This window comes from Silurus aristotelis (genome assembly GCF_946808225.1).
Source record: "Silurus aristotelis genome assembly, chromosome: 12".
Lineage (NCBI taxonomy): Eukaryota > Metazoa > Chordata > Actinopteri > Siluriformes > Siluridae > Silurus > Silurus aristotelis.
In genome coordinates this window covers 9,476,462-9,491,975 of record NC_139585.1, presented here as the reverse complement: position 1 = coordinate 9,491,975, position 15,514 = coordinate 9,476,462, and the positions used below count along the sequence as shown (strand labels likewise).

General features: G+C 38.7%; 2 protein-coding genes across 19 annotated transcripts in view; both read right to left on the bottom strand.

The window, feature by feature from the left end:
- Positions 1–3,640, bottom strand: part of baiap2b (BAR/IMD domain containing adaptor protein 2b) — a 49,448-nt gene extending 45,808 nt beyond the window's left edge. For 9 of the 18 annotated variants that reach the window (XM_083556578.1, XM_083556576.1, XM_083556575.1 and 6 more), the window contains exon 1: positions 3,336–3,621. In XM_083556578.1, coding sequence (XP_083412704.1) covers positions 3,336–3,407 — 72 coding nt within the window. In that variant the 5' untranslated portion in view covers positions 3,408–3,621. Of the gene's footprint in view, positions 1–3,335 lie in introns of all 18 variants that reach the window. The other 9 variants (XM_083556579.1, XM_083556565.1, XM_083556581.1 and 6 more) reach the window with 8 other exon arrangements.
- A 2,955-nt stretch (positions 3,641–6,595) lies between these two features.
- On the bottom strand, positions 6,596–14,197 carry chmp6b (charged multivesicular body protein 6b). Its single transcript, XM_083556658.1, has 8 exons — positions 13,936–14,197; positions 12,518–12,627; positions 12,024–12,111; positions 10,704–10,790; positions 10,425–10,490; positions 10,109–10,189; positions 9,948–10,011; positions 6,596–7,657 (listed from the first exon to the last, which is right to left on the bottom strand). The coding sequence occupies exons 1-8, from the start codon at positions 13,996–13,998 to the stop codon at positions 7,602–7,604; spliced, it is 615 nt and encodes a 204-aa protein (XP_083412784.1). The 5' UTR covers positions 13,999–14,197; the 3' UTR covers positions 6,596–7,601.
- Between the last annotated feature and the right edge of the window lie 1,317 nt (positions 14,198–15,514).

Genomic DNA, 15,514 nt, shown 5'->3' with positions numbered 1-15,514 from the left:
GATCTCGATAACATCAGTGTACTGTGGATCAAACATTTCAATCAAGACTTATGTGGTGTTCAAAATCTTTTGAAATCTAAATCCTAAACAATTTCCATCTTTATAAAAACCAACCCCATGTTTGTCTTAACTCAAATGGTTTTTCAAAAAATTATCTGTAATTAGGACCTAGTGTCATTTTTGACATACAGAGATAGAATTTTCATGTAAATAAAATGCCTAAAGTTAAGTTTGTCCTGTAAACTCTAATAATCACCCAAATGACGAGGCCTTCGTATAACTGACAGAAAAAACATAGAAATCCTTGACCAGCTTGTTTAAACATTCCCAAAACCAGCTCTACCGATACCACTCGTGTACATGCTCATACTGTAGGTAACAGGAAGAGAGCACAAACCTGACAATGTGTCACATGCCGTTGATGTTTGCTTTAGAACTGGAAAGTGTACAAACTTTGAGTTTAAGCTACATCTACATTTACTGTAGGTTTTCAGCAAAATGACATGTATGACTTGCCTGGTTTGCATGGCCTGTCTCTTTTGAGATTGTATACTTTAGATGGACTTGTTTATACTTAGTGTCCTTGAGAGTGATGCTTAGCATTTGAACTGCACTTCATCCATTATGCCAAGAACAGTGCTTCTGCTAATACAACATAAAAGATTAGGTCCTTTGAACAAGTGCAGCAAACGAGAGAAAAAAAAAAACTTAAAGCGATTTTCACAAGGATTGGCAACACTAACGAAAGGAGAAGAGATTGTGTCAGTACAACACTGTTACTTTTGATACATACAAGATCGCTTTTCGATTATACACCCCCACTCACATGCACCAGAGGTTGAGATACTGCCTACATACTATGGGACACTGGCAAGGATGGATCCACACACACACACACACACAGACCACAGGACGCCACCAACTCACACTGGCAGATGCAGGCTGAGTCACTTGTGAGCGTGGACAGGAGGCTTAACGCTCAGGGGGAACTGTGAGATTACTAAGCAGCTGCCAGGCCATACCTCTTACACTCTCATACACACACACACACACACACACACACACACACACACACACACACACACACACACACATACACACACACACACACATAGACGCTTTACCTAATTCTGTATATACTAAGACCAGAAAAACATGATATTGTTTAGACTGTATTTGGTTCAGCATCATCTTTCTGTGATGTACAAATACAAAATACACCAAAATTTCTTGTTAGTCTGCAGAAGCAAGACAACGAGAGCTGAGAACCAAAACACTTTGCTCCAGCTCATCCGGACTGGCAGCCTGAAGTGAGGAAATGAAGCATCCTACTCAGGTCACATGGCATCAATTATATCCTTGCTGCACCCTTGTTGTCTCCAACTGGCACTGCCAAAGTCGGTCTCTTCAAAATCCGGTGCCCCATCAAATGGTCAGAGCGGCAACCCTTCACTTTCAAACAGCTCTACACTGTGTCCTTGCTACAGAGCTAAAAGTGACAGGCAATAAACAAAAATAAAACAACCTCCAAACTACCTCCTGTCCACACACCACTTTCTGCTTCCTTCAGATAATCTCTAGAGTTCACTGCAGGCGACCGAAATAACAACACTGAGTTACAAATTGATCCTTCTCCTACTGCCAATGATCAGTCATTACAGTAGCACGCTGTAGGTCTCAGTCAGAAATGTCCACAGGGATCTGTGATGAGTTCCTGTTTGGGAAAGGCACTTAATTCATTCTGAAAAGGAGAAATCACTTCAGATGCACTGGCATCTCTCCTGGTTAGTTATGGTTGCTTCATGCTGATTGAATACACCAGGCTTTCTTGGCAGTAGTAGAAGGAATCTCAGTCTCAGTTTCAGATTCGGTGTATTCCCAGATCTGTGTTCCACTGGCACGTCCACTACTGGCTACAATGCCTAAACCCATATGTTCACCACTCAGGTTTAATTTATCGAATGTGCAAAGGCAAATTATCTTAGCAGTATATGATTTCTGCAGCACTCTGCTGCTTGTGAGGGAAACTGCATTTGTAAGAAAAAAAAAAAAAAAGCCTTAACTTCACTTTCCTACCATCATAAACTTATGCCCTTTATTAACACTACTGTATCTTTTTGCTTTGAGACAATGTCCATTGTAAAAAGAGCTATAGAAAAACAAACTTGAATTTAATTTAATTATTCCATGTGAGTTCCATGTCAAGGAAGTGAAGAACATCTGACCAGCCATGTTTTACATGTGGATGGAGATTATTTCAAAAGCAGAAAAATGCAAACAGAAAACTGAAAGTAAGACATGATCAAAACCTGCTGCACTTCACTGACGGGGATCATAGTTTCATGTATTCTAACAGTCTTTAGAAACAAGTTAACAAATGACAAATTGCACCTTTAAGCCATTCTGGTTGGTTTAAATAACGTTGAGGGAACACTATTGAGCATATCAACCAATGAGCAGAAGAACACAAGTCCAACTTACAAGCAAACTCACCAGCACACCTTTCCCCACTGACCAGCACAACCGGCTCACTCCCCTCTCCGCTTAGATAAAATAAGTCTTTATCATAAGTATCATAAGAAGGTTTAACTTCTCTGATACTTAAGTCCCTACCAGATGTCCACAGGATTGTACTAACAAGCCTCATTAGGTCAGCCACAGGAATTGGGAAGCACCGGGCAATTGGGTTTCTCTGAAACAGCCAGCCACAAGACAGCAGAGAAGATCTATAAGAAAAAACATCCTAAGAAGAAGACTCTGTCCTGCTCTAAGTTCTTAGTCAGTACCAGGATTGGGTTCATACCTGCATTGTCTATCTGTTGTCTATCTGTTTTACATCCTCACCTCCATTCTTTCAAACAAAACAGACAATAGAGAATGGGTTTGTAGCAGAAGCACAGCAAAGCTCCATAACCAACATACACGGTGTTGTCTGGATTACTACAGAAACAACACCTGGAGTACCTGAGATTAATTCGGGATGATTTATAGACCCAGGTGTAAATAACCTGACAGGTGCTATGTGTTCGGTTTGCTGCAGTAGGCTGATATCAAGAAGTGAACAAGTGTCAGGGGACAATACAACAAAAAGTGAATTATAAACTACATGCACATGGAAAAACCTGCATTGCAATAATAATAGTAGTAGTAATAACAATAACAATAATAATAATATAATAATAATAATAATTATTATTATTATTATTATTATTATTATTATTGTTATTATTATTATTACCTCTTGTTCTATTTTCACAAAACACACCAAGACCAGACTTTAGGAACAAGTACTCACACTCTTTCTTTCTATGCATCTCTCTCATTCATTTACTCACCTTGTAGACATTCTCCGTTATGCGGTGCACCTCGTCGGCTCGGGACATTTTGGAGGTTCCGGTCACAACCATGGACAGGAATTTAATTTCCAGTACGAGACAAAGGACGGTGTGAGAGAAGAAACTTCAGCTGTGAGAAAGCAGAAAAGTGAATGGAGGAGGAACACTGCAGTCTGACACTAAGACAATGAGACACTGAGACTCTGAGCCAGAGAGAGTACCGGTCGTTCGGCTTTTATACGGAATTCTCTCTCTGTCTCCCCCGCCCTCTCTCAGCGTGCCCACGCGCGGAGGACAGCCGGTGCGAGACAGATTATGTCGTCACTGAGGGATGCTCTCGCTTCATCCGGAGCTCCGCCCAAAGCTCCGCCCAACAAACCATTCATGCGGAACTGCTCTAAGGCAAATCGTCATCATTATAATCATCTTTTTTCACCTACTTCATCTTTTTCTTCTTTAAATAATTACATATTAAACATTATCATCTCTCATGCTCATCATTTTACCTTAGACTTAATCTGATATATAAAACACATTCTCCAGTCAGGACTGTGGTGTATATTGAAGGTATATTAAATATCTTATACGAAATACACACTCTAAATGGGAGTCCAGTCCATCACGTGGTACCACAGGCATGTACGCGACTGTAATTAATATAATCAGTCTATTCAATGGCTTAGGACAGCATGAACAAGTCTGCATTTCAGCACCCATCACTGAACAGCACCCCGCAACAATGATGGAGTTATACTGAATGGACTTTCGGTGAGGATGAGGATGGGTTCCTTTTAAGGTTTCTTCCTCTATCACATGGAGTTTTTCATTGCCACAGTTGCCACTGGCTCATCCATTATGGATTGATTTATAAGCACCAACATATAAAGTGATATTTTATACCCTATTTATCTCTGTAAAGCTGCTTTGGTACTATGTTAATTACACATCTTTTAGGAAAGTTGGAGAAAACCTGATAACCCTGAGGGATTCCAAATAAAGGACAAGAGAACATGATCTTGATATATCTCCTGTAACAATGTTGTTGATTCTGACTCGGTTCTGCAAACACACTGTTCAGGGAACATTGTAATTTCTCACCTCCGTTAATGGAAATATGGACCACCGCCGATGTCCCTAACTCCTTTATACCCCTGGCACATGTCAGTGTCAGTGCTGAGAATGGTCCAAGTCATATCTGGCCAATAATCCGTGTCGATTTATGAACGTGAAAGCTGTGCACAGACACAGATCGATTACACTCACACATTTATACCAAAAAGTTTATATCCATATCAGAGTTGTAGAATGGACAGTGTCCATCTTGAAGTCAGTAAAATTTCACATTGATAGTTCTTTTCAAGTAATCTTTTTTCATGCTGAAAATGCATGGCTATTGTACAATAGTATATCCTGTATATAATCCATCCTACCCTTCTGTGTACCATTTTTAGGCACGTGGGATGTATCCGTATTACAGTATTACATAAAAATATGTCATGAATAGATTTCGGTGGTGGTGTAGACTATTGTTATAAGAGCGCACCATGTATAGTGATGTATTGTATGGGTTTGGATATTTCGATGAACGAAAGCCTATACCTAAATCTAAACTGTGTGCGCTAGGGGTGTGTGTGCGCGCGCGCGCGCGTGGGCGAAGAGCGGTGCTGAACACGCAACACTCGCAGCACTGCGGATTCCTGGCGGAGGTGGCGGAGTGTGTGTTTGTATGGGAGAGAAAGATGTAGGCGAGGGATCCCTCCGTACTTTTTCACATCATGACGGATGAAACCCACGCAGGAAACGTTAGCGTGGTTTAATTGTGGGTTGCACACACACACACACACACACACACACACACACACACACACACACACACACACACACACACACACACACAGACACAGCCAGACACACACAGACACACACACACACACACACACACACACACACACACACAGGCGTTCCTCCTCGCTCCTTCTCTCCCTCACACACTCATACTTACACTAACCTATTTAAATGTTAGTCTTTTAAATCTAAAAGGGGGCACACAATTTAAAGGTCAAGGAAACTCAGCTACTGTACTGGGCCATCCTGCTTTTGTTAACAAAACGTCCACACACACTCACAAAACTAACCCAAACCATAAGTTTGGAAACCCAAAGGAAACATTTTGTAAAAGAATAGAAATTCTGTGGGGTAGAGCCAAATGTGCTACAGGTCATCCACTTCGATCATTGTCAACCTAATGTCCTGAGGCATTTTAAAGGTCAAGGCAACTTAACTACTGTAAGAGACCATCCTGCTTTTGTTTCCTATCTGGGGCACCCCTCCTCCCCCTCACACCCCTCCAAACACACACAATGAATTGATTCTACATCATTGAACCTGTCTAATCTGAAGTCTGTTAACACAGTGTAAATGACCAAGCTGCAAAATTATGAGGGATCAGTAGCCGGGATTAAAGGTTGTTCAGCTTCGATAAACAGCAGTAAAATCGGATTACGACCAAACCAGTGTTGAATCTGAACTGCTGTGGATGACACTAATTCCATGTGATATCAATGCCTGCCACAGAAACAAACAATGGGACACTTCCAGGACCTAGTGCAAGCTTATACCTTATTGATAATAACACACCGAGAGCAACAATGGATCAAAGGTGATCAGATACCATTAAATGCCTATGGAGTGGTTACGGCTTACAATCATGAGTTTTCCATGATCCCATATAAAGTTTATAATAGTTATTTATTATGAGCAGGTAGAACTCTGATATTTTTAAAGTCAAAATTCAGTAAGAGTTTCATTCACTCTGAAAATCTATTTGGTATTAGACTGGTTGCTTCTCAGGAACAAGAAGATTGACAAGAAATGTACCTGTATATTCAGAATTTATAACAACAATTAAGGTTAAAGCCACTGCTTCTCTAAAGCACACAAACTTACTCAAAAATAATTTCTCTATACTTCATTTTTCAGCAGTAAAACATGGAAGAACCATTCAGGACTAGTCTCTCAGATCCCCCCGTCTGCCCCCTTCCAAAGAAATATCTAAACTGCCTCCACATCAACCACCGACTAAAAAGACTTACTCATGTCCAAAATTATTCAATAAAAGTCCTCGAGAAACTTGTATTAAAAAAAAGACAAACACCCTCAAACTTAAAAACATGGAAAGTCTCCAAAGTATAAAAAGGCTGCTATGCCCTCTAGTGGTGCATAACATCAATCGACAATGAAACCCACAGTAAAATACAATATGATTAAAAATAATTTTATTGTTGCAAAATAACAATTAAATTGAATCATCAAACACTTAAGACTGTAAAGAACTGCTGGAAAGCTCTTAGAGCAGAGCATCTGAGTGTAGTCCAGCACGAGAGATCAATAACAATAGAGGGGTATATATTGGCGTGTCAATGCTGAGGAAAAAACTCACTTTGCGCTTAAGTTTGTTTATTTTCTTTCTAAAAAAAAATAAATTTTAAACCAAAAAAAAAAAAAAAAGAAAGAAAAAAAAGTAGCATCTAAAAGCAGGAACAGGAATTCTTTCTAACCTTCTAATAATATTCACCTGGAGCAGTGTATGTAAGCACCTGTATAGAGAGGTAATAATGTGAAGAAGCTTTAACACAGCCTTTACTATCCTACAATTCTTAAAAGCCTCACATGCAATTTATTACAAGCCAGAAAGAACTGCCTTATAGCTGTCCAGAAGGTTTATATATAGGATTAAATCCTAGACCTTAAAAGTAAAATTTGAAATATCACCTCATTAAAGTTAGAATGTTAAAACAATGATGAAAAAGTCAGATAAAAAAAAAAAAAAAAAAAAAAAAAAGCATTTTCTCTTTAACCAGACAATTGAATTGAGGGTGTTGAAGGGATTTCCATTGGACAGTGCAGTGTAGCAAGAAATCAGCCATCCTAAAATCACTTGTCCATAAAGTGTAATAGGGTCAATTTCATATTAAATTAAACAATAAGTATGAGATAACAATGGAATATATCAGACCAGGAAAAGTACAGAATGGGGTATGAACAGTTTGAGGTTGGGGTTAGTAAGTGTAAACTATACAGCACTGTCCAGCGAAAAAGCCTCGAATGATGAACCGTAGATTTGAGAAAAAGAATCTACTAATGGGCTGTAAACACTGAAAGTTTTCTTGAATGTATCTACAAATTAATTTTCTAGACTGGAGTGTGTTCTCATCTACACCCCGGTTACAGGAACGATATAAAAGTGTGTGGTGCTGCGGCGATGCTTTACAAAGACAGCAGCTCTCTTTCCGGCTTCTTCTTTACCCGCTCCTTCTCCGTCTCTGAAACAATTCCAAAGGGTTAATATCATCATGTATTCTGATTCTGAATGTAAACGTTGTCAAGAAAAGGGGGGCAATTATATGCAGATTATATTTCTATTAAACATTATATGATTTAATTATTAAATTAATTATAAAAAAAAAATTTATTACATATAATGTTTTAGAAAAGAATTTAATGCTTAATTTATAAAAAAACAAACAAACAAACAAACAAACAAACAAAAAAAACAATCAAGTGCGGGAAATCGGTATAGGCAGCAGTACCCATTTCTCCAAACAAAACAACCTGCAGACCACAACAATCAATTAAATAGAAATAAAATAAAAATTTTAATGGCTTTGATCTTTCTTTGCAGCTCGGTACTGGAACATGGCTTGGTGGTTGTCGGACCCCTGATCTAAACAAAGCTTTAAACACATTTAAAAGCAGTCCTTAAATGTAGTTACATTAATGCAGTTCAATAGATATTAATAGACTGTTTTACTCTTCTGGAGCATCTTGTCATTTGTTTTTTTATTTTATTTTAAATATCCATCCTGCATTTTTAAAGCACATCATGGTTCTTCTCATTCTCTTCAAGCACACATAAACTGGCTAGAAATGAATTTGATCTCCTCTACCACCTCACGAAAAACCATTTTCTTGTTCTGACCGGTCCGTTTCAACCCAAATTGACCCATAACGTTGTCAGCTGGTTCATCTAACTCAGCTATAGTTATCCAAAATCTGTTTTTTTTCCGATGGCCACCAACTACAAGGCTGCTGTTGCACAGGGCTAGAGTGTACTAATTAATAAGTATGATAACTCGTTTAAAGTTTTACATGACTCTGAACAGTTTAATAAAGAGGTAATAAAAAATAATTACTTCAATAAAACTTCAGTAGAATAGATACACATTAGAGCACAGTAAAATCCACTTAAAAAAAAAAGCATATTAAGAAGCTGGGGTCAGACTATAGGGTCAGCCACGATACAGTGCCCCTAGAGCACAGTGGGTTAAGTGCCTTCTTCAAGAGCCCCACAGTATTGCTGGGGCATAAACCCCCTGACCTTCTGATCAGTAACCTACAGCCTTAACCACTAAACTACCACTTCCCAATGTAGCCAACATTACATATTGCATGTTTTAATTTCCATATACAGACCCTGCTTGTGAAAAACTGTTGTATGCATCCCAAATGCTGGCAATACCAGTGAACATGATCGAAAGAAAATTGTATGACTGCTAATTTTGATGCAAGAAGGTCATGTCATGGCCTTGTCAGTGCTGTTTTGTGTTTTTCTCTCTCTTTTTTTTCCTTCAATGCGGGTTGGGGGTTTTATTCTGCTGTCTACAGCTCTCTGCTGTCCTGTAGGTGGAGCCCCATGTCAATTCTGATTAAATGGTGTCTGAGAAAGGGAGGAAAACCCAAACCAGAAGAGGTAGAGCCAAAAAAAAGTATAAAAGCAGCACTCTGAAACCCTTGTCAGATGTTTTGTTTGCCTTTTTGACATATACTAGCTCAGGGGTCACCAACCTTTTTGAAACTGAGAGCTACCTTCTTGGGTACCGATTAATGTGAAGGGCTACCAGTTTGATAATGAAATAACAAATTTGCTCAATTTACCTTTAATTATGTGTTATTATTAATAAATAATGATATTCATCTATGTGAAGACACTGATCATGTTCTCACAATAATTATCAACAATGATTTAACAAGGTAGGAAACGGATAGATGCAGCTCATTGGCAAGTGGCGCTAGGTGAGCTATTTCTAGAAAAAGACCCACGGGCGACTCATGTGGTCCTTGCTGTATGCTGTATGCTGACCTGGTGCCATGGGCACCATGTTGGTGACCCCTGTACTAGCTCACTTGGTTTGAGATCAGATAAGACTGTGCTCACAACTACATTCTACCACGTAAGTCTTTGCTTGTCTGGAGACTCTAGGTTAGCTTTTTAAATACAGCCTAGTGTAGTCTCTTATGTTTATATCTTTGGCAATGGTCACTTTCTGTTGCTTTGTTTTCTGTCATTTTGTTTGTCAGTTTTGCACTTGATCACTCAAAGCAATAACAATAAATCACTCCCTAAACTCTGGTGCTATTATATAATTATTTACCAACATTTTGGCCCAAACAAGCCGCAACAATTAAACCGTTATTGTTTTAGCAGCCTCCTCCCCCCTAAACTATAAATTCAAATTAGGAGGCGTGATATTGATCATTCCCAATAACAGCACATCTCTCAGTGGAACATTCTTTATACATAAGGCCTGTAAGAGTTAGAGTGAGAATACACACCATGCTCTTGATCTGGCATTTCTGGCAATTGCTCATCTGGCACCTCAGGAAGCTCAATATCTCCCTTTATAGACACACACACACACACACACATAATTAGACAATGCAAATGGCACTTAGGAAACAATTCAGTTGTATGAGTGGACAGAAAAAATGCAAACCTGAGTGATAGCTTCAAGCTCTGCTAATACAGCGTCCTCGTCCTCTTGTGTCAGAGAGCCTGCCAGAATGTCATCTATTTGCTGCACATGGGAACAAATCCAGGAGTAACACACATTCAGTTACACAGTTAATCTTTAGCTTAGGGGAAAAAGAAATTTCTTACTTACACATTTACTAAAAGTCAGATGTATTATAAAATAAATAAATAAATCTTAAAAAAAAAAATGCTGACCATCTCGAGTCCAAAGTAACACTGGGCACTTCATTTCATACAACATCTGAGCAATAATATGAGTGTGTGATTTAGACACTTACCCTCTGGTACTCAATGGATTCCTGGGTCTCGTCCATGATTCTCTCCACTTCTTCTATGGACATCACCTGCATTAACAAGATGAAGAGGATTAAACCACACTCATCAGTGGCAATATAGTACATCTGCACCAATTACAAATAATGAATAAAGAGCTACATTACAAATAAATACAATCAGAGTAATATGGGTAGGTTAAGCCCCAAACAATAAAAGAAGACTGAACCACACTGGCACATTAAAATAAATTGTTAAAAAAAAATGTATACAAACATACATACCTCATGCATTTTCTTTAAACAGTCGTTGCCGACCTTCAGTCCTTCAATCACCTTTATTTCTATCTGTGCAAACTCAATGTCTTGAACCTGGTGGAAGAAGCAGAACGCGCCCTATGATCTTCTGTATAATGATATACAAAGGTTATGTTTACTCAGATCAATAATACATTTATTAATGGCAAGATGGACATGTTGGTGTGTAAAATAAAGGCATAATCTTCTAAAAAGCATGCACTGAAAAAACCCACAACTTTATGATCAATATTTTGGTTGCTCCCAAACTAGACACAAAATGCACAGATGATAGATGCTGACATTTGCTAGATTCACACAGGAAGTGATAAATAGTGCAAATCACCAATCTCTGTACCAAGAGGTGTCCTATTTTTATCATTGTGACTCAACCAGCACTCTAGAAATCAGCAGATGGATCCATGACCTCTGCTGTCTTCACACGCATTGGTAGCCAGTGTACAAGGTCGTGCCATATTCGCACACACTTTTTAAACTTTGTTGCTAATGTTGTCAACAGTTGCAAACTCTATTTGAAAATGAATAGTCTAGGTGCATTGTCACTGTCAGAATGTGTGTAAACAACTCTTAAGAGCATTGCAACTGACTGAATGCTCAATGAAATAAGCTAAATCTCGTGATCTATTAGAAGAACAACAAACAGTACGACAGCGATGTAAAAATGGGATTTGTGGAAAAGATTCTCCATCTCAGCTTTAGAGAACTCACAAACTGCTTTTTCTCACAAATGTCTCCCCAAATTTGCTCGCCTGCCAAGCCCCATCCACCAGAAAGTTTTTTCACAAACATACGACCCATTAATGAGTGAGGATGAATCCCAACACCTGCTTTCTGCAAGACACATGAAGTCAGCCAACTGCATCATTTCGAACTACTACTAGTACTGCGTCACAAAAGTACACATCGTAACACAAACAGCCAAAAACTGCCAAGTGTTAATTATATGCTATTCCTCCCACTCAGAGATCATGGCCAGTTCTGCTCTCTAGGCTCCCAGCCCCAGATGGCTGCTTCCTGAATAGGACTCAAACTTGCAATCTCCTGATGATACAGCACACCTTTTTTTTTTTTTTTTTTTTAAAGGAATCACTAAAACTCCTAAAAGAACAAAGATGGCTTGATGTTAAACACCAATTTATATAATAGCCAGTGTATATTTTTATTATTTCTAAACCTTTTAACAAACAAAACAGATGCAACTGATCAAGAGTTATAGTGAACATATGTTTTTTACACTCATTCATTTCCACATTTAATCCACTGTCATACAGTTTTTGAGTTATTTACCATGCGTTCCAGGTTGCTTATCTGGTTCTCAGTCTTGTCCAGAAGTTGCTCCTGAAAGCGTTTCTTCTTAAGCAAAAGGATGGCTTTCCTACAAAAACACAAAATGTTTCTGTGACCTTGGAGCCTATGTGCATTTACAATGCATCTAAAGCTCACTCAAATGTCTAGTTCATAGTCTAGTTGAAATACATTTGCCATACAGTGAGCTTGTATGACTCGATTTCTATATTTGTGATTGATGTGATGTATGTCCAAAAGGAATGCTGATTTTCTAAAGGCATGGCCAATCTCAATCCCACTCATTAGGCATTTCTTCTATCATACAACAGCAACAAGGGCTATACCTGTGATTGGTTGTGCCATTGTCATTGATAAGAGAGAAAAGAAGAGCAAGGTGCCCCTCCATTCCTACTCCCTCAGGCTCCTAGATACGAATAGCTGAGGCACCATGGGCATTTAAAGCATTGAAATGACAGCGACATATTTATACTCACTCTTTCTTGCCATCTTTCAGCAGCTGCTTGGCGAACTGTCTCTCCTTCTCCAGCTGCAGAGTAATCCTCTTCTGATACTGCTTCAGTTTATCTCTCTGCTGCTTTAGTTGCTGCACTCAACATGAAGAGAATGACTTAAACACACTCCCTCATAAATAGAAACCCAGCGATTGGGTTATCGTGTAATCCGACGGTGTACTTTCACTCTTTCGCCTCATATTAAAGCAATAAAAGCATTCTGCGGTTAAATAACCGCCCACTGTAGCCCATCACTGTCCATATACTAGGACTACAATAGGACCATGGCTGATGTGATATTATTTGGATGGCTAGCGGTTTTATTTTGTATCATTTTCGATCCCCTTTCCTAATTCACACTACTACTAAGAAGAAGAAGAAGAATAGCTCATCTGCAGAGAATAATCTATCAGTCAAATCAAACCTGGCTATAATATTTAACCAAGAATTATGGTTACAACAAAAGAATCGACAACAGGACAGTGTGAGGAGTTTAAATCATACATTTTACTACAATTTTCTGTTATGGAAAATCCATGTGACATCGGTTTTGTTTAATCCTGTATTTTATATCAGTCATTAATGGTGAAGATAATGGGACGAACATGAGGACTTTCCGATGGTGGAAAACCTCCAGTCACAAAGACAGAACTCATCCACCATAAATCGCTTATGAGTGATAGATTGTTTAGTTTTTTTCTGTGGTAAACGATCAGTTTATTGTAAGGTTGAGGTTACGTGTTTATGTGGTTTAATATTATAACATTTAGTACTACTACTAATAATAATATAAACAATGATACTGCCACTACTTACTACTACTAATAATAATAATTCTACAACTACTACTAAAATAATTACTTAATTGCATTAATTAATTTTTATTAATTATCTATATTTATAATACATTATTCTTTTATAATTAAAAAAAAGGTTTTTTTTATTAAATATTTTATCCGGAACCAACACAAATCAAAACTGAAAGTTAGTTCAGGTAGACCTGCTAAGCCAGCTAAAGAAATAAAAGGGTAAATAATCATTTTAAATTTAAAAGGTGCTAAAATATGGATGTATAAACCCTACACCAACACATCAACCATGAATAAATAAATATATTTTTTTTTTATGACAGTTTAACTCGGTCATTTCCCTCTGAGGGAAGCCACTCCCTGTTTACTAGCCCCATACAGCAGCTACAAAGTCACTACACAGCGAAAAACGTCTTAGCTAAACAAGTCTGAAGACGATAATATCAGCAAAAACTATATAAACCCACTACTAATAATGCATTTAAACAAAATTCTAGAAATAACACATATGTTATAATTGTTTATATAATTAAGTATAAGTATAAACCCCTTTCCTGGTATAAGGCTAGCATGCTAGCCGGTGTTCCTCACCAGAACAGCTCGGTCGTGTTCTGTGACTCGGCTTCGTTTCTTTTTGCCAAAAATATTTCCCATTGCGATGCAGCATCCCGCACTTTCTCCTCAGACAAGGCTGTGTCACTTATTCTCCATCAATATGGCGTTTTTTATTCAGTTTAAAGCTAACTGGAATGCAAAATATGGGCATTAGCGGCGGCCATCAACGTTTGGGATCAAGCCCAATAGTGCCTGAGCCTAGTCTTCAAATGAAAAGTCCCAGACAACTAAAGGAAAAGTTGTCTCTACATGTTCACCTGTATACCCAGTTATTTCTCGATGTGCTGTAATTACTGTAAATTTTTAAAAAGAGACAGAGGAACTAACTTGAACAATCAACATCAAGAAAGTAAACCTTTAACTGTAATAAATACATTTTAGATTTGAGAATTAGAATTGTTGCTCTGAGAGATGGTCGAGGCTATAAAAAGATCAGTAACACCCTAAAACTAATTTACTGTACAGTGGCCAGAGTCATACAGAGGTTTTCCAAAACGGTTGTCCTCGTGCTGTGCATCAGGTGCAGAAGCTGCTTTATAAAACAGACGCATGAGTGCTGAGAGCATTGCTTTAGGGCAAGGGTGCCCAATACATCGATCGCAATCTACCGGTCGATCACAAAGGTAGTGTTGGTAGATCGCACGACATTTAGAAAATAGATATTTATTTAGGCAGATACATTTTGGCTTGGTCATTTTATAAGTAGCTCGCATGCTGAAAAAGTGTGTGCACCCCTGCTTTAGAGGTTGCAGAAGCGGAAGGTCCGCTTGTCAGTGCTCAGACTATATGCCACTCACTGCAACAAGTTTGCATGGCCTTCATCCCAGGAGGAAGCCTCTTCTGAAGCTGGTTTACAAGAAAGCCCGCAAACAGTTTGCTGAAGATAACGTCTCCAAGAGCATGAATTACTGGAACCATGTCCTGTGTTCTGATGACACTAAGATAAAATTGTTTGACTCAGATGATGTCCTGCATGTCTGGCGACGCCCTGGTGAGGAGTACCAATAAAATTCTGGCATTCTGGGCCTGCATGAGTGCTGCTGGTATTGGAGAGCTGTGCTTTATTGAGGGTAACATTGATTCCAACTGTACTGTGACATCCTAAAGCAAAACAAGATGTCTTCCCTTCAGAAACTGGGCCAAACGGCAGTTTTCCAACATAATAACGACCCCAAACACACCAAAATGATGACAACTGCCTTGCTGAGGAAGCTGAAGGTGAAGGTGATGAAGTGGCCAAGTATGTCTCCAGACCTGAACACTAATGAGAACCTGTGGGGCATCGTCAAGGGGAAAGTGAAGAAGCGCCATATGTCAGCTCTGTGATGTTATTATGGAGGAGTGGAAGAGGATCCCAGCAACAACCTGTGCAGCTCTGGTGAATTCAATGCCCAGGAGGATTAAGGCAGAGCTACATAACAATGGTGCTCACACTAAATATTGACACTTTGCACACAGTTTTGACTTAGGTTGTACTCACTTTTGGTGTCAGCAATTTTGAAAATAATGGCTGTATGTTGAGTTATTTCCCAGGAGAGTAAATCTATATTGCTAT

Bases quoted from the DNA above. Each gene is read 5' to 3' on its own strand.
- chmp6b (XM_083556658.1), bottom strand. From the start codon at position 13,998: ATGGGAAATATTTTTGGCAAAAAGAAACGAAGCCGAGTCACAGAACAC. The intron at 12,112-12,517 runs GTGAGTATAAAT...GTGTTTTTGTAG, and splicing joins CTGAAAGATGGCAAGAAAGA to GAAAGCCATCCTTTTGCTTA. The intron at 10,012-10,108 runs GTTTGCATTTTT...GTGTCTATAAAG, and splicing joins AGCTTGAAGCTATCACTCAG to GGAGATATTGAGCTTCCTGA.